Source organism: Embiotoca jacksoni, unplaced genomic scaffold (genome assembly GCF_022577435.1).
Source record: "Embiotoca jacksoni isolate LCO1_2020_lvr unplaced genomic scaffold, fEmbJac1.0.p SCAF_7, whole genome shotgun sequence".
NCBI lineage: Eukaryota > Metazoa > Chordata > Actinopteri > Embiotocidae > Embiotoca > Embiotoca jacksoni.
Genome location: NW_027185425.1, coordinates 20,223,358 through 20,246,126, shown reverse-complemented (window position 1 = coordinate 20,246,126; position 22,769 = coordinate 20,223,358). Strand labels below are relative to the sequence as shown.

Below are 22,769 nucleotides of genomic sequence, written 5' to 3'. Positions count from 1 at the left end.
ACAGCGCATGGGAGGTGAATCTGGTTTAGTTGCAGTGAGCATGTAGCATAATAACGCTATTTCTAGAAAGTGAGAAACAGGTAATGGTTCAGTTCTGGAGAGAACAAAACTACACAACTGAAAATATAATGCAGCCCGATACAAAAGTCTGGCAATAAACTCTTTTGAGCTACTAATAATATATTTGTTCTTAATGTTGCAGTACGGTTCCCTTCACGCAGTTCAATCTCACATCCTAAAAACTGAACCAGGGGTGAAGAAATACAGTCAATTATCTGGAAATTCACTTTATTTGTTGATCACCAAACTCCCAACAATAAACGGTTTGCAGACTCGGTCATCGCCCAACATCTCCAGAGCAGAGCTGAAGCAGCAGACAGCATCAACACAGCAGCCCACAATCAGTTTTGTGCCCCTTAAAAATAAAAATGAGTGATTTATTTTGACATCAGAAAAGCCTGCGCAACAGGACCGTTGACCATCATGGCAGGATACCAAACTCCATGCAGGTGATGATGATGACGTGTTAACTGATCGATCATCGGTCTCCTGGTCCATTAAATAAAACATCAGACACATCAGTCTGATCGAAACTACTACACGAGTATTCATTTATGGACTTTGATGGAGTTTGTCAGATTTCGCTGTAAAAACAACGATCTGCAGCCTCGACCTCCTCCAGCTCCCTGCACGTGTTTGTATCTGCAGTCACAAAGCAGCCGTAACATACATGATCACTTCCGCCAGGGTTTTAACATGTTTGGTGAGTCTTATCTTAAAGAGCCACGGACTCATTTCCGATGAGACTCGTCGCCTAATTCTCATGATCAGACCACTTCACCGGAAACCGGATCGGACTGTTTTTGCCAATCAGCCGACATGCGGTTTGTTTTGATGTTTAACTGCGTGCAGCTTTTCTATTTCTCTCATTAGTCTCAAACAGACTTCAGAACTATTGACTTGATTTCACTGACAAAGATTGAATCGCAGCATCCAGCGTTTTCAACTTTTTTGGGGGGGGGGGGGCCACAGGTTTTATGAATAATATTGCAAATTGGTGGCTTGAACTGCATTAATTGGTGTTTGTTGTATCTGTGGACTAGGCACTGGGTCCAGAGAAGGAGTTCATCCCATATTGAAAGCAGCAGTTCAAGCGTGGCTTCTAATAAGAAATCCATTATGAATAAAGAGGGCATGAACAGAATCTTTATCAAGACAAACTCAGCCCAAACAATGACAAACCGGTTGCTTCAACGTGTTATTTTGCTCTCTGCCTCTTCATGTGATTCCAGGAAGTCATAATCTGACATGCTTTTATGTGCGCTTTTTAGTCTTCTGTCTCATTCATGAAACAGATATGCCTATAATACATCAATATAGCTGTTAACACAACCCAGCCCTGTTTTAACTCAAAGTGTATTCTCTTCCAGTCCTCGTGCTGAACATATGCAGCAAATAGGGATGAAGCTGCCGGCCTGCACTTTCCACTCCACCGCTTAACATCAAGGTTTGATTTTTATATTCCATACAAAAGCAGAGACTTTCATTGACATATTTTGAAAGCGCCTTTGGTAAGTCCCACCAAGCTGCAGCTGGTGTACATGCATCAGCCTTGGTGCTTTCAAATGGGGACGAGGATTTGACGCTACAGGCAGCTGTGGACAGTAAGAAGACAACTGTACTATTCTTTTATAAGTGACCAGAACTCCCAAAGTACAGCGCCATCTCCTGTCTGACAAACTCCATTACTACACACACACACACACACCCCATTACACACACACACACACACACACACACACACCCCATTACAGACCCCCCATTAGACACACACACCATTACAGACCCACACACCCCATTACAGACACACACACCCCATTACAGACACACACACCCCATTACAGACACACACACCCCATTACAGACACACACACCCCATTACAGACCCCCATCACAGACCCACACACCCTCTCCAGTGAAAACTACATTGTTAACGTGTCTATGAAGACATAAATATGGGCAGCAATAACAATAACACGGCCAGAATTTCATGTGTCACATATCTAAGGAGCCAATCCTGTCAAGTTGCTTTGAGTGTGTGTGTGAGGTGTGTGTGTGTGTGTGTGTGTGTGTGTGTGGGGGGGGGGGGGGGGGGGGTGCATATTACTACATCCACACATACTGAACGAAGGCAAAATTGTAGAGTTGCTGTACATCTAAGCCACTTTAGACATAAGATCAACATTTTCTTGGGGAAACCTTATAAACATGTAATTCAGATGAACAGAGGTGAGTTTCTGGAGGATTAATCAATGTCAAGAGAGGAACGTTAAAATGGGAAACTAAAAAAAGGAAATGCAAGTTTCAAACATTTAGAACAGTTTGAATTATTGCTAACGGACACACGCAGGCACCCAGATGTTTTGATGTTTTGATCAATCACTGGTCTTTTTCAGCTTTATAGATGGAGAGGGTCCGGGCTGATGGGTCGGTGGCGTTGATCCATCTTGGCATCCAGTAGTGGGGGAGCCACTCAGCTCGGCCCGGGTAGTTCTTCTCAAACACCTGTCTGAAGTAGTAGGCCTCTTTGGTGCGTGGAGGGTTGTGAGGGAACGTCTTGTGAGCCTTCTCCATCTGGTCATCGTTCACCTGAGAACACACGGCAGCTCACAATCTGGGAGACGGCAGCACCGACTGTTTCAGCCCGCAGGCTTGGACTCCTCGGGGCCGCACATAAAATAGTTTTCTATACGAGCTGGATAAGTATGTATTAAAAACAATATTTGACTTTTTACCTGCAGAGAGTCCACAGACTGCCTGCAGACCTACCCACATCATTCTTAGCCATATGGGTGTAAGGATGTAATAACTGTGGGCATCAGTGAGACATAAATTATGTCCTTTTTTATATGTTGAGGTTTGGAATTAAACCAACTGGATCAATACCAGCAGCAACAACCTCGGGGGGGGGGGGGGGGGGGGGGGGGGGGATTGAAGCCAGTATGGAAGAACTTCACCTTACAGTACAACTAAATGTAAATAAGTGTGTGTGTGTGTGTGTGTGTGTGTGTGTGTGTGTGTGTGTGTGTGTGTGAATGGGTAAATGGAAAACATTGTAAGGTGCTTTGTAGAGCGTGAAGTTAAAAAGGCTCTACATTAATAAAGACCATTTCAAATGTACTTTTCGGTCCCGCTCCTACATCACCCGTACCATGGACTCCAGATGCTCCTGCAGGCAGGTGTACCAGGACTTCTTCAGAGACATCATGCCATCACTGAAGGCTTCTTTGCGCCTCCACAGGATGTCATCAGGGATCAAGTTGAGACCTTTGAAGGAGTCCCTCAAAAGGTACTTCTCCACGTCATGCTGCTTTCACAAGACATATAAAACTTATATTACCAAGCAATGCATGAACACGTCCTCCAGAGATCACGTTATGTTTTCTACAGTGAGATTAAGGCTACGGTAGCTGCACAGATCAGCTGACCTTCGGGATCCTCATCTCCTCTGGCAGGGAGAGGTAGTATGCCGTGAATCTGTGGTCCAGGAAAGGCACTCTGAGCTCCAGACTGAAAAATAGAAAGAATCACCAGATGAGCAGACACAAAAGAAATGGATGACAAAGACCATAATTAATCAAAAGATCACAGTAATCTATCCAAGCATCTCTCCATTGTTATCAACTGTCATTTATTTACATAATAATAATAAGTGTTACCTTGTTTGATCTTTATTTCTGCAGACTGATACTGCAGGCGCAATATTAAACATGTTGCTCTAATTATAATGAGTTATTAACTTTACTGTTGAGTCTCTTCATGAAGACTTTTTTTTTTCCATTGGTCAAATTAAAGATGGAAGCTACTGAAAACTGTCATTTCTGACAGCTGTCACACAACATTCATTCGTGTCATTTCTGATCGGAGGTCATCATGTCTGTGTTGTTCTGCCCAATTAATTAACTGCCTTATTGAATCAAATCAAAAAGTAATGCATTCATGGAACAGATCAGAATGAGAAAGGCAGGAGTGTTCATTTTGTTATTTTCATCAACACGAAATTATTGAGTGACAATTAATATTTAAAATGGTTGAATCCCACAAAAAAATCCAAAGTAACTGCAGGTCAAATTTGCAGAGAACATTTTCTAGCAGTGAACGGTCTACATGTCTTTTACTGATTTATGTCGTATGGCCATGATGGAGGGCATATTTTGCTTTTGGAGTGTTTCCAGCCTGATGTTTAGGAGATGGCTGCGGTGGTGTGGGGGGGGGGGGGGGGGTGTTACCCGTGTGCAGCGGTGGTGCGATCAGCACGGAGAACATCAAACAGGTAAAGCTCCTTCATCAGACGAATGCTGTCCTCGGCCGCTACTTTCGGACTTGGAGCCTGGAGGAGGAAAACACTTCTGTCACCTTCTGTTTTGAAACAATCTTTTCATGTTAATCCGATGACGGTATGACACGTCGGTCTTTCTCGATCAATCTTAACAGGTCTGACCTCACGGCATTCCTGTATCGCTCCTCACATGACACAAGTCTGCACTTGGCAGCGTTACGTTTTCCAGGTTGAAGACAGGTGACTTGGTTCAGGCTGATATTCAGTCTTGTATTACCAAGAATTCAATTTCAGAATTTAACATTTAGTTTTAAGTCTATGGAAATTAATTTTCCCCCAAAAAATCTCTTTCTCAATGCAATTATTCAAGTTAAACACTACTAGTTCAAATTGTGATTCAAATGAGATTTTTTTTTTTTTTTAATGCAAAAATGTAATATTTAATTAAGATTTAATTTCAGTTTTTAGTAAGACATGTTCTGCCTATATGCTCTCAAGTCCACGGAGTCCAAATGTGACTGCATCCCCAAAATTAATTCACCACAAGCCATAAGTTGCATGTTACAATGTGCTTTCAAATAAAGGCAAATGTAGCAAAAAACCCTAAAGTGTTGCTCTCCATCACTGCAGCAAAGTAAGACATGTATCCACTGGGGTCAGCAAAGACACGATTTCCAGCTGCTGTCGTATACACGCTCCCTTCAGGACGTTTAGTGACTTCCACTTCTTAAATAAGTAAAATGATTTTCCCAACATGGTTTTACTGCCGCAGAGCAGACTTCAGTCAAATAACTGAACTTTACTCTTGTTTCTTTTTGTGTTCTTCAACTTTGAAATGTTGGCCATCACAGTTTTGGCTTCAACTTCTTATTGTCATGTGGCACCTCAATCACATACAGGACAGTGAAGACAGTGGAGTACTTCCTGGGATCCGAACAGTGTCGACATACTCGTTCCACCTACAACGCTGTTGCAGTGCACCAGTTGTTGTTTATCAGCCGGCGGAGTTCATCTTTATATGTCATTTGTAAGAATTGGATTTCATTTTGGATGTTTGGATGTGATAGTAAGTCACTGTAGTTTCAGGCAGTTGGCCCTCAGCTCAGTGGTTTGTCTCAGTGTGCCTGAGTCAGAACATCCTGATGTTATACTGCCAGCTGCCTTTAACAGCTGTTTACTCACCAAACTAGAAGGAACATTGCAGATTGAGCGTCTCCAGTGGTGGAGAGCAGCATTAATGCTAACTTATGTTCTACTTCTGTTATGGCATTAGAATAAACCACTTCTTCCATATGTTGGACTCCCTGACTGGAAGCTGCAGTGAGTCACTGCACCATCTTGTGGTACAAAGTGGTATTAGAGGACAGGATGGGCCGGACTAGCGGTTAGCATGCTACCCCGAGGACATGTCTCTGGAACGAAACACAGAAAGAAATAGCAGCGTTGATGTTTTGTGACATCCTGTGGATCATTTCTGATGTTTTAAATCAAAATTTCTTGCATATTTCCTCATTAAAACTGGCAGACATGGTGTGATTTTTTTTGAATCTTGTACAATGTGGTAATTGTGGTTTTAATGTGCCTTCCTGAGCTCACTCTGTACGGGACAATCGACTGGCTGCCATGTGGAGCTCAGCGAACACCAACACCAGGCCCACACGCACTTTGACAATTCCAATAAAAGTAAATCAAACAAGATGGCTGTCCTTTATTGATGACAGGAAGAACGAAAGGCAGCGTAACCTTTTCACTTTTAAAACTGAAATTGCATCGCTGACGATCCATGAATCAGTATTCTACAGATTAAACAGCTCCGTTTTTTCTTTGAGTGAAAAGTTGCACCGAGCTAAGTACAAATCTTTTTATTTGTTCTAATTATATGACCCATATATGATATATGCGGACCTCTCCCACCTGGACAGAACACTGAGGAGCGGTTGGGCATTTCAGTTTTCCCGACAACCTCCACTTTTGTAATCTTGCAGATATCTCGCTCCTGAATCATGAGCGCAATAACAACAGTTCTTCAGTTGGAGGCAGAGAAGGGATTTTTCTCTTCTTATTTTCTAGTTCCCATCAAACCGATGTTGAAATGTATCCAGCTAGGCGTCCTAGGACATCCATAGATTTGATGGACGCATATTTCCACGTTCCTATTCTGCAACGACTCAGGAAATGTCTGCGCTTTACAGCAGGAGAGGAACAGTGTGTCCACTCGTCCACTGTTCGGATGGTCCAGAGCATCGTGCAGCTGCTCCAAATGTGTCGAGACAGCAGCGAGTCCTCAGAGAGGGGAGACGCGTGAGGACACTGACATACTTGGATGACTGGTTGATCCTCGCCTCATCTCAGGCAGAATGCAAAGCCCGCACAGACCTGCTGATTCAGCATATCACGTAGCTGGGTTAAGAGAGAGCTGCAGCCAAGTCAGCAGATGCAATATTTGGGGGGAGAGGTGTGTGGGTGGGGGTGTGTGGGTGTGTGTGGGGGGGGGGGGGGGGGCAGCATTGGAGCCGGAGACACCAACAGACTTAACAAACTGGTTAAGAAGGCCGGCTCCATCTTTGGCTACAAACTGGACAGCCTGGAAAAGGTGGTGGAGAGGAGGACGCTGAGGAAACTATTATCCATATTGGATCATCCTGACCACCCTCTCCACCACCTGCTGCAGGGGCAGAGGAGGACGTTCTCCACCAGACTCTGAAAGGTTTCCTTTCAGAGTGGCTGGGTACACCTCATGTGAGCAGACTATAACACCAGACTAATGTTTTGCACCCAAAAATGAAAAAGGAGTAAAAAAAAAACTGTGGATGAAGTGTCAGCTGAGAAGAAAAAAATCAGCATGGCTTATATGTGATTTGTAAATGTGTATTTTTTTATTACTCAGGGAGAGGGGGGGGGGCTCTGATCATTATAAATGTTGTCATTTTTACACAGTCTGCCACAGAGATGCTGTTCTCTAGAAGTATTACTGTGCTCTAGGCTTGTCGGGATGGTGACGCTTCCCGGTCAGCTTACTGTTATTCTGCTGAATATTCCCTCAATGTTCCTTTTACAGTACAGGAGTTTAAAATTGGGAATACTTGAAGATGATGTCTGTAAACGCCTTGCACAACAAGACCATTTGGGAAGATAATCGCAGCAGACCAGCCTCGAATTAGGAATGCGTCTGCGATTGTCAAAAGGGGTAATCGGTCCTAAAATGTGCCCGGTTACCCTCCAGTGTGAGAGGGAGCGGTTACTGCAGCACCTGCCTTGTGGAAGTAGATGTATCCCTGAGTCAGCTCATCAGACCCTTCTCCAGAGAAGATCACCACACTGTCCGTCTTCTCCCTGATGTACTTTGAAATCAGGAACATACCTGCAGTGGAAGAAAGAGATTGTAGTTCATGAGAAAAGAAAGAGCACACCCTGATACAAACCCACCACGACACTTCGTCCCAAAGACGACAGCGAATGAAAGGACTCGCCGAAAGGTGGCTGTATGCTCAATTGTATGTTTCAAAGCGTGAAAACAGATGAGATGTTACCAAACCTGGCCTCTCTGAACTAATCTCACTGGATTTAACGGCAATTCAAACAAGCCAGTCAGGAGGAAAAGGAATTTGCCGATGCAGCATTCTCCGACATATATTTGTCACATCAGTTAACACATCAGTCAGCAAAACTGTACAGAACTCCAATTTTCAGACAGTCTGGATGATAATGAAATGTCTAATACAAACAACTTCCAAGCCAAAAGAAAAAGCCTCGTATTGTTTTACAACGTTTGGCAAGTATTATTGTATAATACCATGTGCCTGAACTTCTTCCTGACTTTTCAGAATTAGTTGTCTGTAAATATTACAATCATGGATTTAAACCCAGAGTGTAATGCAGTTTTTTTTAAGCAAAATACTGCAAGTACAAATTGGCACTAAAACCCTAAACTACCGCTGTAGAATCTGAGCTGAACATACTGTAAAAGGTATAAATGCTTTTATTCAAGCACTGAATGTTACGTATAGCACTTGGTATGCAAGTGAAAAAAGAAACACAACTTCATAATTAACTTAATCCAAATTACTTGTTCAAATTATTAATAAAACATTTTCCATTGGCCACAATTGCAATTTTCCATAATTGTTTTCACCCTATTTTTGTCGTTTCTTTATGCAATAGATTTCCTGCAGTTCTCACCAACAGAGGCGCGTATAGTGGTGATGTCGTAGGTCTCCAGGTGGAAAATGACTTCCTCCACAGCTTGGATGCCTTCCTCTGCCGTGAAGTTCACTTCGTGGTGTTCACTGCCGATGTGGGCTGCCACCTGACAAAGTTCAAACCAACGGATGACTCCGACTGCTGCCTCTCAGTTCCTGCCTCCACCAACCTGCTAAGTCATACTAGGATGGATCGGTAAGTTCAAAGACTGCTCCTGTTGCATGCAAGTGATGCACAGCTACAACCCTCATCAGAATGGGAAGACATGAAAGGAATTTAATAAAAGGTATTAAGTTTGTTCTTACAAATATATAAATAAAGTTGATTTGACTTTACGCTGTGTTGCTTTTGTTCTGCTTTAGGTTTACTGCATTAGTGTGTAAAGTCATTGACAGAAACAAACACGGCGTCCAATTCCTTGTACATGTTCACATGCTTGGCTAATAAAGAATGAAATCGTGGGAGCTTCAAACAGCACAGAAGATCTGTACAGTCACCAAGATTAATGTCACTGATTCAGTATCCAACCAAATGTGGAATGCAGCCCCATCCTCCCCTTCTGGTCCTGAGTTACAGCAGAACAGTTTGATGTCACAGTGAAGTTGACATTAGAAGTTTCAGGTTTAAAATGTCATCACTTCATTTCATCCTATTGTATATTTGTTTGAAATGATGTCATAATTAGCTGTTGAATTCTTAAATGATGTACATGAAAATATTTTGTAAAGGCACTCCTGAGACATCGTGTTCACAAGAATGGGAACGATGAACATATCGACAACACTGAGGAATAAAAACACAGCAAGCCATAAACACTTCATGTCATGAAATGCAGGGAAAATAAAAATGTGAAGTCCCATTCCAGTATAACTAACCCCAGACTCTCAGCATTACCATGAAGGCATGCGTTACATGACCTGAAGAACTGACCTTGCGAGCAGCGATGATGTCCGGACTGTCATCTGACCCGATGGAAAATGTTTGGATGGGATACTTCAGCTTCTCCTCTTGTGCCAGTTTCACCAGCGTAGCAGCAACCAAACTGGAGTCTAAACCACCTGATGATCACACAACATGAAGGAGCATCATTGATGCGATGCACGGTGTTTCCCTCACAACCAAAACACCACCACGTCATGTACGCTTTATAAATGAACATTCTTGAGTAGCAAACAGCAGCAGCATTTTAAACAGGACTTTTTCTTTGACAGTATTGTAGCTGTGCAGTAGTTTACCTGCAGCCCCCCCCCCCCCCCCCCCGGCTGAGCGCTCCGTCCGTCCGTCCATCTGTTATCTATACTGCTTCATGCTGAACGGGGCTCTGACTGATATGAAACTCAAACTGAGTGTCTGAACATGAAGCTGTGACCATTTTACATTGAATTATTGAACGCACCCAAAACTATCAGCTGGTTCATGGTCACTTTTAAATGTTAAGCCATGTTTGTATAATTTAGTTGATTGTGTATGTGGACTGCAGGCTGCTTTCCTACTGGAGCACCGACACATGAACTTCCAGCTTAGTTGTTGGAAACTTTGCATCTCTCCGCCTGGATGTGAGCAACTTTCTGGATATCTTGCACATCGATCGTGTTTCAGCCCTGATCACTGCTTTTGTGTTGTTAAAAGAAGAGGTGATGTAACACGGGTAAACATGCACCGGTGCCAACTGTTTGAAACGTGTTGCTGGCATTAAATTCAAAATTGAGCACATATTTTCCTAAAAACAATAATTGGCAATAAAAAAAACAACTGATTTTCAATAGTAAATCCCAAAATTTTACATACAGCACATTAACATATTTGCCAGTAGGAATGAGCAATTAAATGAATAAATCACGTCATTTCTAATTGAGCGAATATTATATGTTGTTATGTTTGGATAAAATAATCCTTTCACACGGGCAGTTAGCTTGCCCTTAATGATCTGCTTCTGCCTAAAACTTGCCTTTAACTTCATCAGTCATCCAAGCTGTACCAACCAAACAAGGCGTTGCTGTATAAGTCACGTCACTGTTTAATGAAACACCACAGAAGCTGGTTTTATGTGTAGATGGCAGAAGTTACCTGACAGAAGACAACCGATTCTCCTGTGAGCCATGAGACGTTTCCTCACCGCATTTTCAAACAGGTTTCTGATGTTGCTTTTCACAGTTTCCTCGTCAAAACCTGCGTGGACATACATTTTTTTCATGTCTGACAACAAGCTCTCCAAGTGTAAACAGTGAATAAAGTGGTAAACAGTGAATAAAGTGGTAACCATTTTCTTACTTGTAGGCACTCGTTCCACAGTGTCATATTCCGCATGAGCCGGCTCCTGTGTGCAGCAGTGAAACTCCTCCATCTGAAGAGACTGAATTTTGCCGTTTGAGTTCAAATCAAAGACCTCAAAGTGCCCGGGGAGAAACGGGATGATGTTGGCAGGGGTGGCCATTGCATGGGTGATGTCTGTCAGGCCTGTGAAGAGAATAATAAGTTCAGCAATATTAACAAGCTTATAAAATAGTCAGATTCACAAAGGTGGGAATAACCATTACCTTTGGCCTCCGAGCAGACTGCCAGGAATCCATCGTCCGTCAGGAATTTGAACAAAGGCCGGACGCCGTATGTATCTCTTCCCAGATGGACTTTTCTGTTTGCGGTGTCGAGCAGAATGAAAGCAAAGACACCATCCAGGAGAGAAGCCATCTTCTTGATGCCAAAGCGTTCATACAGATGGAGCAAAACCTCACCGTCCACGTTAGTCTGGAAATCAAACTCAAACTGCTTCTTCAGCTGAAAGAACAAACAGCACAGACAAAATACGTCAGACCACTTCATCACGAGAAACACGGCTACAGACAAGTTTCACGTCATGCTGGTGTGTGCAGCGTTTTCTCCACATCGTATTCTCACGGAGACCAAAGGTCATCTCATCATTTTTGACGTTCCTTAAGTCATTTCTTTTTTTCTTTTTTTTTCAGATTTTGAACTGTAAAAAAAAATTCAAACATTTAAAGTCCCTCCAATTTGAATGTAGATTCATATATATTATGGAGTAATATGAAATACAACAACATGCTGATATTGGCAGGACAAACCACATGAGCAGCTCTGAGGCTGTCGTCATGCTCACAATGACAACGTCAGCTAATGTTTAGAAGGCGTGATGTCTACCATCTTCACCATCTCTGTTCCCATTTTATAATGTCACCATCTGCTAATTAGCACTAAACTTGATGGACAGCTAAGGCTTGTGGGACATTAGTGTTTTTAATTAGTCTTACAAGTATATGATAATAAACCAAAAGGACAAACTGATAGTGTGACTGGATGGTGGTGCAACATGAAAGTCATCTAACAGAAAACCAATGATTCCCTGTACTAAATTTAATGGCAATCAATCAACTGGTTGTTAAGATAAAATGTCTAACAAAACTTGTTGAATTTGACTTCCCTGCTAGAACACCAAAACCTCAATATGTGCCTGTTGGTTTGAGTCCACTGGCAGTCTGACAGTCCTGCGACAGCTGTGCCACAATCCAACAGCTGCATTTGACTTCTTTCCTTCCTCTCTTTCCCTGTTGCTGTTTCTAATGAGTAGCAACGACATGTGGTTGACCTCGCTGTTTAAAATATTTTAACACTATCCTGTTTGATCAGCGAAAGGTTTCAAAAGAGTATCAGTCATCTCGTCACAATTGAGGTCGTTCTTTTACATTTCTAACACGTCAAAGAATTTCTAAACATCGCAGAGTCACAGGTTTTGTTGGTTTGTCTTTGAATGATAGCAGATTCAACAAGACCTTTCAGAGAGGAGACGGTCTGGCAATGCAAGATTTCTCACCAACTGACCCCCCAAAAAAAATCCCTGTTTCCTTTCCGTTTAACCTCCTTATTGTTTAACCTCACTACTGTTTAACTCACTATTGTTTAACCTCACTACTGTTTAACCTCCTTATTGTTTAGCCTCACTACTGTTTAACCTCTCTGTTGTTTAACTCACTACTGTTTAACCTCTCTGTTGTTTAACTCACTATTGTTTAACTCACTATTGTTTAACTCACTATTGTTTAACTCACTATTGTTTAACCTCGCTATTGTTTAACCTCTCTGTTGTTTAACTCACTATTGTTTAACCTCTCTGTTGTTTAACTCACTATTGTTTAACTCACTATTGTTTAACCTCACTATTGTTTAACCTCACTATTGTTCAACCTGACTATTGTTTAACTCACTATTGTTTAACTCACTATTGTTTAACCTCACTATTGTACACCAAAAGGTTCCAATAAAACACCTTTCAGCCAAACTGACTTTTCGTCCTGCATCACCGGCAGGTTGATGTCTCAACAGCTGTCGGACAGCTTGACACTGAACTGAGGACACTCGTAATGTGTCATGGTGAGACTGTGATGCTTGAATCTCCCGTATAAAGTGGAACGCTACATCAAGGTGTGAAAAAGCATCTCAGCACTTCTTGCTGGGGTGACGTTGCTTTTTAACATCAAGGGCTCCGTGACGAAAACTAACAAAAGGGAGACTTTTTACTCTTCAAATTTAATAATAATAACAACAAAAATAATTGTGAAATACCATATCCCATGATATTTTCGGAGATTGCCATCATACTGTGAAAGACCGTTGCGACGCTATTCTGCACTAGACATGTTTTAGCAGTAGTCAGTCTGATCAAACAGTCTCTTCACTTCCTGTCTTTTTGTCTTTTATACATTTCTCGTCTTTGTTTTCACCATTATCTAAAATGACATTTTGGACGGTGAGACTTGGAGCAGATGTTGGCATCACAGATTTAATCTTCAAGGTCGTTTGGGCACAAGCAGTCACATAATGTGCTTTTCCACTGTGACAACGAAATGAGCCGATCCCGGAGCTCTGCTGAGAGACGGATGTCTTCCACTGGGGTGAGAGACCACACCAGACTGGAAGGTCTGAAAAAGAGGGTGTTGTCTAATAATTGACTGCTTGGTGTTCATTGCAGGTTGTTCCCAGCATTAATGTTGGTAGGTGAGCAGGAGTTTCAAGTCTGTTTATAGTTCGTCTTTCAGAGTCAATCAGCAGTAAAAGTGTGTGGTTAGCCTAATTTAACCTGCAGATTGTCAAACATGTTTTGCTTCCAAAGAGTAAAAACAATCATGAGTGAAAAAACAGTTCATAGACACTCACGACAACTTTCCTGCAGAAGTGAAGCTGGAAGAAAATCTGTCAATTAGCTGAGAACTGCTGTCAAACATGGTGAGTTAATAAAAAGTAAAAAAATGACGAGTATCCGAGATCATCATTCAGAGAGAGGAATCAGTGCAAGTTTGAAATCAAGTCACAACAATAAATCAGTCAGATTAATGGTGGCTGCAATGAAAAAATGAGCTGCGTAGAGACATCTGACTACGCAGCAAAACACTGGATCATTATCAGATGGCAATGGTAGAATGAGATGAATCATATTATACACATTATTATACAACCATGTTTCCAAAAAAGTTGGGACGCTGTGGAAAATGGAAATAAAAACAGAACGCAATGATTTGCAAATCCCATAGACCCATTTTTAATTGCTAATAGACCAAAGACAATATATAATTTTATTGTTTTTTGAAAAAAATATGCTCATTTTGAATTTGATGCCAGCAACACTTCTCCAAAAAGTTGGGACAGGGTTAATAAATGAGAAGTTGTGTACAGCTAAAAAAAAAAACTAAAAAAAAACACGTGGTGGAACGTCTCACCTAATTAGATGAATTGGCAACAGATCAGTAACATGATTGAGTATAAAAAAAAAAGCATTTCAGAGAGGCGGAGTCTCAGCAGTGCAGATGGGGAGATTTTCACCACTTTGTAAAAGACTGTGTGGGAAAATGGTGCAAAATCGAAGAATAATGTTCCTCAACGTAAAACCACAAAGAATTAGTGGATTTCATCGTCTACGGTTCATAATATCATTAAAAGATTCAGAGAATCTGGAGAAATCTCTGAACACAAGGGACAAGGCTGGAAACCAATATTGGATGGTGGTGATCTTCGGGCCTTCAGGCAGCACTGCATTAAAAACGCACTATTCTGGAGTGGAAATCACTGCATGGGCTCAGGAACACTTGTGAAAACCATCGTCTGTGAACACAGTTCATCGCTGCGTCCACAAATGAAGGTTAAAACTCTCCAAAGAAGAGATCCCGAACTGTAGATCTGCTGAAATCTTATATCAGGTAAGAATGGGACCACATTTTACTTCCAAAACTCCAGAAACTGGTCTCCTCAACTCCCAAACATTCACAGTGTTGTAAAAAGAAGAAGTGATGCAACACAGTGGGAAACGTGCCCTTGTCCCAACTTTTTTGAGATGTGTTTCTGGCATCGAATTCAAAATAAGTTAATATTTTTCAGAAAACAACATTTTTCAGTTTCAACATTTGAAATGTTGTCAGTCAAATATGGGTTCACATGATTTGCAAATGCTTGCATTCTGTTTTTATTTACATTTTCTACAGTGTCCCAACTTTTCTGAAAACACGGTTGTAATAATTGGTTGTGAATGATGTAATAATGCAGAGAGCGAGACAAAGACACAGAGCGAGACAAAGACAAAGAGAGAATCTATCTGGGTGGGGCACCCAAGTCGAGAGAAACGCTTGCCACCAGCGGGCACAGTGTTTGGTGAAAGGACAACTTCTTGGGGTAAAGATTAGAATAGTTTGTTTCATGTCTTACTGTGTGGTGGTTGTAAATCTCTCCATTGTAGCAGAGCCACAAGAAAGGAAACTTCTTGATGCGCAAAGGCTGCATCCCATAGAGCTGGTCCACGATGGCCAGCCGGTGGAAGCCAAAGCAGCAGTTGGTGAAGCCGTTGACGTTCTCGAAGCGGAAGGCGTCGGGGCCTCTGTGGGCGATCTTCATGGCACTGGTGCACTGAACTGACAGGCACTCATCACTCCCAAACAAAGCCCAAATACCGCACATTTCAAAGCTGTGGAGGATTCATAGGAAAAAAGAGGCAGAGATCATCGATTAGTATCCAAGTTAGAAGTATACAATAAAAGAATCTGAAGTGTAGATATGTACAAGGTACATGGAGTCCAGTGCCAAGAACTACTTCTTTGCATCATTTGTCAAAAACATACATTTTCATAAAAATCCTGAACTGTTCGATAGCTTTAGATTTCCAAAAATACTGATATTAAAATGAAGAACATGACTGGCAACTAGAATACAGTTTGATGAAGGAGCGCCACAATGAGCTTTTATAAACACTGACGTTGTGCAAAGACAGAGGCGGCTGACATTTTAACAGGATCCATCACAGTTGCATTAGTCTAACTCAAGACACCCTGTTCTGTATTACAGTGCGGTTAATAATCCGGCCACCAGGTTTGGCAAAATTCCCACTCTCCATGAAGGCAGCACTGTTGATGTAATTAGGCGTATTTAGGATGAGCCAGGCCTGCGCAGACTTGACCACCGATGTCCGCCGTGGAATACATGCCAGTTCTGTTCAGCTTTGTTTTTTGTTTCGTTTTTTTCTACTCGATTTTGCGCCCGCCTAAACGTTGGCAACGATAAAGTCCCGGAATCAAGTGGCTGCAGTTTTTGGAGCCAGACGCCACAGTTGCTCCCCTTCAACTGTGCAGCATCAAGGCATGATGGGAAACGGCTGGCTCTCAGCTGATCTCACAACTGATTGGTTTAAATATTCCCTCAAAAATATGACATTTTACAAAACCTTTTATTTTTGTTTAAAAGGAGAGATTCAGATGGCATTTGTCTGATTTTGAAGGTTTATTCTGTGAACAGAATAAATGTAGTAGATGATGGTGACGTTTATCAGTCAGAGAGGATCAATACATTCAAATTATTGATCAATAAACTGCACACAATATATCACAGTTTAGTCTATTGTTTAACATTTGACTTATTTCTATAACTAAAGTATTTAACAACTAAAAAAAACATCTGGTAAATGGGATGTGAGAATTCTGAACAATAACATCTGTACAGATGTGACTGTCTTGTGAGTAATGAAAGTTGTCTTGTATTTTTTTTTTCCAGGATTTTACTATTCATTCATGTTTTAGGTTTCTTTATGTCATTTCAGAGGGACCTGTCAGCTCATCTGATTTATCTACAGCTACTAACTGATAAGATGCTGATTTACATGAGAATTCATGTAAACTGGAGGTTGAACCGTAAACAAAGATCACAGATTACGTGTGCAATATATTAATGGTCTCCTGTGTCATAAATAAAACAATATGAGACTACATAAAAAGTGACATGCGAGTTTGAAACCCTTTTATTAGGAGGAGTTTGTCTGTGACTTCCTGTTCAGTCTAGTTCAGACTGAAGCTGCTCAGAAGTGGCCGAGCTGACTGCAGCTGTTCGTCTCCGCCCCGCTGCTGGCGGCGAGGCGCAATTCATCTGATGCATGTGAAGCATGTGAAGCATGTGCTGATAGATTAGATAACTACTGACTGTGCCGCTGGATGAAGTTAATAATTGTTGTTTTATTTAGGCGACTTAAACATTTTGTGTCATCGTTTCTAAAGATGTTCTGCAGAAGTGTTTGATTTCACCAATAATGGGCTTATTAACAAAAGATCAAACATTAATACCCAACAATAAAATAGCCGAGTCAAAGTACAAAGCTCAGACTAATTCACAGTGGCCCGTTGAAGAGCACTCAGATGTAGTAAGAGCTGTTCAGTGCAGTTCATCTGACTAACATTAGTGTCGGTGCTCTAACCACGAGGGCACTTTACACCATACTCCATTCAAAATCCGACTAATTCAAGAATTAGCTTCGCTAGAAGTAATAGCTATCAACTCACAACGCAGTTAGGCAGTTCTCATTCATGATTACGTTATATTATTTTAATCGGCATAGACCACGTGTCGCTTTTTGATTTAATGTCTGACTGGTGCAACCTTTATTCCCACCATCATCCACCCTTTCAGGGCGTCGAGGTTAGCAACGTGAGTGGCACATCCTGCCACATTTCCTCTGAGCTCTGATGCACATGGCGGTTAAAACTCACACCGAACTTTCATTTACACCTTCACTCATTAAGAAGTGGTCGTCCGTTAAACACGTGGGTACTTTTAGGTTAACATATGTTCAGGGAAACTTTAAAATGAGAGTCTTTCAAGCCACATTTTGCTACTAACTATAGCCAAGAGAGAGACACCATGTCGGTCCCCTCACGAGAATGTCAAATAATTTAGGACAGAGACATGTAGTTGGAGTTAATCCACCTACCGTGTTCTTTAAATGATTCCCGTACCGACGAAGACCGTATGAATGACTCTTGACTGAACTGATGCAACCGATGTGCAAGTAAAGCGAAGACGAGCGACACGATCAGTCCGTAACCGGAACTGAAATTACTTTTCAGAATAAAAGTGCACTAACCCGGGAGCAATAGCAATGGAGCCATTAATAAAGATGTCTTGTAAAAATCGAGAGAAAATAATAAAAACGCAGCTGTCAACAATGCTCGGTAGACATACAGAAGCAGTGTATTTAATGAACATAATTATCTGATCGTGTTTGTGCTGCAGCTCGCTACAGCCATGTGCAAGCAAGCAATGTTTGTTTGTTTTTTTAAATGGAAACTTGTCCCAGTGCAATGAGTATATATACATGTTACATTTCACTTGAAATTAAATTGTAAGGTCTTTGTTTTTGCTCATACCCTAGAAAAAGTTTACAAAGATATGGTGAAAGAACTTTTATTTTGAAGGCTATTTGCACAGATTATTTGAATATCGGCAGTTTACACTGTTAACCGCGTGTCTGCATGCAACAGTCCGTCTTATTGCATCACACAGAGGTGGCTTGTCTCCATATAAAGTATGTCACAAAATAGTAGTTTGACTTGGTTTAGCAGCTCACCTATATGTTTAACCTTGTGTCAGCTGATCCTGCTGCCCAAAGATGTTTTTTGTTGTTGTTTTTAAGTGGGCTTTAAAGTGAACTTAAAATGAAAAGTGGAGTGTATCTCTTTTACTATAAGTTCCCCATTAAACCCCTTTTTTGCACATTTATAGCATCAGCTTTTGTGCAGAGTTTCATTTTAAAGGTCATGTCCACCTGTCTGTACTTTCTCCCTTTCCAAGTTCACACTACACGTGTGAACAGGCAGATACCAGTCTGGCACTAGGACCCAGGAAGGAAGGGAGGACAGAGGCTGTGAAGGGAGGACAGAGGGAGGACAGAGGCTATGAAGGGAGGACAGAGGCTGTGAAGGGAGGACAGAGGCTATGAAGGGAGGACAGAGGCTGTGAAGGGAGGACAGAGGCTATGAAGGGAGGACAGAGGCTGTGAAGGGAGGACAGAGGCTATGAAGGGAGGACAGTGAGGACAGAGGCTATGAAGGGAGGACAGAGGCTGTGAAGGGAGGACAGAGGCTGTGAAGGGAGGACAGAGGCTATGAAGGGAGGACAGAGGCTGTGAAGGGAGGACAGAGGCTATGAAGGGAGGACAGAGGCTGTGAAGGGAGGACAGAGGCTATGAAGGGAGGACAGAGGCTGTGAAGGGAGGACAGAGGCTATGAAGGGAGGACAGAGGCTGTGAAGGGAGGACAGAGGCTATGAAGGGAGGACAGTGAGGACAGAGGCTATGAAGGGAGGACAGAGGCTGTGAAGGGAGGACAGAGGCTGTGAAGGGAGGACAGAGGCTATGAAGGGAGGACAGAGGCTGTGAAGGGAGGACAGAGGCTATGAAGGGAGGACAGAGGCTGTGAAGGGAGGACAGAGGCTGTGAAGGGAGGACAGTGAGGACAGAGGCTATGAAGGGAGGACAGAGGCTGTGAAAGGAGGCAGGAAGCTCACCTGGGCCTCTTTCCTGCACCCTGAGCTCAAGCTGAGGCCGGCCTTCCTTTGGTGGTGATTTTGCCTCCAGGTACCTGCATGTTTCCAACCGAGGGGAAGGACTTTGTTTCAGGCCTGGAAGTTCTTTTACCAGATACTTCTAAGAGAAGCCAGCCACTGCTCTTTTTCCACCATTTGTTAGGTTTTAGTTTGTTCTAATACAAAATTGTTTGGGCTGTTTCTCTGTTTCATTTCCTTCCAGTGTGGCTGTATTTGGGCTGCCACGGAGAACAAAATGGTGGCAGTCTTTATGCATGTTTTGTTTGAGTTTCTTTAAGTTTCAGCATATTGTAGTGCTGTTGAACAGTTTGGTTTAGCTCCAATTAGTTTGTTCGCACTGGTGCTTAATTGTTGTACATCTTACTTTCCACCAGCCTCCCTGAGAGTGCAGTTTGGACCCACATTCTTTATTTCTTTGGTTGTTAATTTATGGTTGATTTGATTTTTGTATTAAACATAGTTATTCATATCGCCTGTCCACCGGCCTCGACTGCTGCTCCCGACCCGAAGAGGAGGCTCCGTGAGCGGTGTGAAAGGAAGCAGCTGTCGACATGAACGACACTTGGTGTCGGGATGCTGTGGCTGTCTGTGGACACTGTTCACCGCCGGTGGAGTGTATGTTCGTAAAATGCAGACCGTTCTACCTCCAGAGGGAATTCACAGTCTTTCTGGTGGTCGATGTGTACATTCCCCCACAACCTCACCAACAAGGACAGAAATGAGGCACTCGGTGAACTGTATCAGGCCATCAGTGAACCAGACAGCTCACCCAGACGGACTTCTCATTCTCGCCGGGGATTTCAACCCGCGCAGAACTTAAGACTGTGCTTCCAAAAATGATGATGATGATGATGATGATGTGACCCTCATGAAAGAATGTGAGGAGGAGCTCAGGGTGTCCTGACAGACATCTTTCACACCTCTCTGAGCCAGCCTGTCGTCCCCACGTGCTTCAAAGCCACCACCATTATACCTGTGCCCAAGAAGTCATCCCCATCCTGCTTTAATGAATTCTGCCCTGTTGCACTAACCTCCACCATCATGAAGTGCTTTGAAAGACGAGTCATGCAGCAAATAAAACCCCCCCTCCCTCCATCTCTGGACCATATCCATGTGCATATGGAGCCAACCGGTCCACCGAGGATGCCGTGTCCTCCCTCCTCCACTCAGCCCTCGCCCACCTGGACACCAGTGACTCCTACGTGAGAATGTTGTTCGTAGACTTTAGTTCAGCATTCAACTCCATTATCCCTCAGCAGTTAATATGGAAACTGGACCGACTTGTGATGTTATGTTGATGGAAACTTTAGTATTTTAATTTATTTGAAGTTAAGGTAAGTTGTTACTTTTTATTATAGTGAAGATTATCATTGAAGTCAGTTCCCTGCTTACTTATAATCTTACAAAGCAACCGAGAGCCGCCTCATCTGTTGTCTTTGTACCAACTGGTTGCTCTGAGAGGAGCAACTTTAGCTTGTTCATGTTCAGAGAGGAACTGACTCTTCAAACTAAAGAAATAAACAACAAAAACTTTACACAAGAGGTCACATTAGTTGTGTTAAAACGGATGTTTAAGTTCAAAGAACCACAAAAGTTAATTAAATGAACATATTTAAATTAAACAAGACTAAAGTTTACACAACACACCATTTCAATAAGCTGCAATGATTTCAATCAACTACCTAAGATGTTAAATAAATGGACACATCTAACTAACAAACCAGCACAAGGCTTTACCCAACAGGCCACATGTAATCAAGATAACATTTTGAATTGTCTTTGAACGCAACTTGTTCACAATTTTTTTTAGGTTGAAACACATAAAACAGTATTTAACATTGCCGTGTCTTCACCTCTTTAACACTGTTGTAACAAACCTGAAACATTTCAGTTTGAAGTGAAGTTTCACCAATTTTCTATTATTAGTATGTTTAATAAACTTCAGTTCCCTTCTATTTAATCTTTTCTGGTTCTTTATTATCCCGCTGTTTGCAAATAAACTCCCGAAAAATCACATATTTCAATCAGAAAGATTTCCATGGCTTCAATGTCCTTTTGTGAAGCTTAAATTGGATGCATTTATCAGACCAGATAGTTCCATTATCTGAACAGTGGCCACTGACAGATCCATATAATAATCTGTTCACATCTACCGAGCTCTTGCATGATTCTGTAATATGATCTCAACCATAAACACAACATAGGCTGCAGTGCTCTTGGAGATAGTTGTACCACAGCTTGTAACTTCTCCCTCCGCCGATCCTCAAATGTAAACCTGTCAAAGAAACCCCGAGGTAAGTCACCCACAGGACATACACAACTCTACACAACCTCTCCAGTTACTTCTCCATACAGAAGAGAGTGCAACAACAACAGCAAACAATGGTATTATGATGTGATTAGAAATTCTCATCTCAGGCAGATGCTCCTCCAGATGTGTCTCCTCCACCTGTGTGAAGGCAAAAGTATTCGGTCATTGCTCTCTGGGACACGTTGTCACCTTTCAGCCCTCCATACTTGAAGACATACTTGAATAGATGGGTGCGGATCCGTCCTTCACTTCCTGGATCTCAGACCTGACAGGACGACCAGTTTGTCAGGCAGGTGAGCCGTGTCTGTGGGTCATTAGTAAGCAGCGCTGGGGCTCCGAGTCCTCAGGAAACTGTCCTAGCACCATTCCTGTTCCCGACTTTAAGTACGACTCAGAGTCCTGCCACACCCAGACATGTTCTGATGACACTGCTATTGCGGCGTGTATTAAGAGTGGGCATGAAGGGGAACACGGGGGCCTGACGAGGGCCTTCACTGACTGGAGAGACAAAAAGTGTCTCCTTCTGAACAGCTCAAAGACGAAGGAGACGATTGTGGATTTTAGCAGGTCTCAGCCCCCTTCAGCCAATCACCATCTGAGGGGAGAACTTTGAGGCAGTACAGACCTGCAAATACTTGTGCATCTGGATAACAAACTGGACTGGTCACTGAACACAGATGCCATCTACAGAAAAGGGGCTGAGAAGCTGTTTTCCTTGAGCAGACTTGGGTCCTTTGATGTCTGCAGTTAAATACTGTATATATTCTACCAGTGTCCTTCTTTATGCTGCAGTCTGCTGGGGTGGCAGCATGGCTGACAAGGACACCGGGCTGGTTAGAAAAGAAGGTCGTCGTGGCAGTAGTGTGTACTGTGCTGCTCTCTTCACATTCTGTTGAACTGTGCATTAGCTGTCAGGACCTCCAGGGTATTAAGGAACTGTGTTTTACTTAGTGCAATAATAATCTCATATGTACATTTTATTTTATTTATCTACTTATTTATTGATGGGTTCAAATTTGACTTGTTTATTGTATTTCTTTGTCTTTTCGATCCACCCAT

At 42.3% G+C, this 22,769-nt stretch overlaps 1 protein-coding gene across 1 annotated transcript; it reads right to left on the bottom strand.

Moving 5' to 3' along the window:
* Positions 1-271: 271 nt before the first annotated feature.
* asns (asparagine synthetase) lies at positions 272-17,874 on the bottom strand. Its single transcript, XM_069175840.1, has 12 exons — positions 17,787-17,874; positions 15,245-15,500; positions 11,077-11,314; positions 10,811-10,996; positions 10,607-10,708; positions 9,470-9,597; positions 8,519-8,645; positions 7,594-7,700; positions 4,290-4,390; positions 3,489-3,570; positions 3,212-3,367; positions 272-2,649 (listed from the first exon to the last, which is right to left on the bottom strand). Exons 2-12 carry the CDS (start codon positions 15,491-15,493, stop codon positions 2,440-2,442), a joined length of 1,686 nt encoding a protein of 561 aa, XP_069031941.1. The 5' UTR covers positions 15,494-15,500; positions 17,787-17,874; the 3' UTR covers positions 272-2,439.
* Between the last annotated feature and the right edge of the window lie 4,895 nt (positions 17,875-22,769).

Bases quoted from the DNA above. Each gene is read 5' to 3' on its own strand.
- asns (XM_069175840.1), bottom strand. From the start codon at position 15,493: ATGTGCGGTATTTGGGCTTTGTTTGGGAGTGATGAGTGCCTGTCAGTT. The intron at 10,997-11,076 runs GTAATGGTTATT...TTCTCTTCACAG, and splicing joins AGTCTGCTCGGAGGCCAAAG to GCCTGACAGACATCACCCAT. The intron at 10,709-10,810 runs GTAAGAAAATGG...ATGTCCACGCAG, and splicing joins TGTGGAACGAGTGCCTACAA to GTTTTGACGAGGAAACTGTG.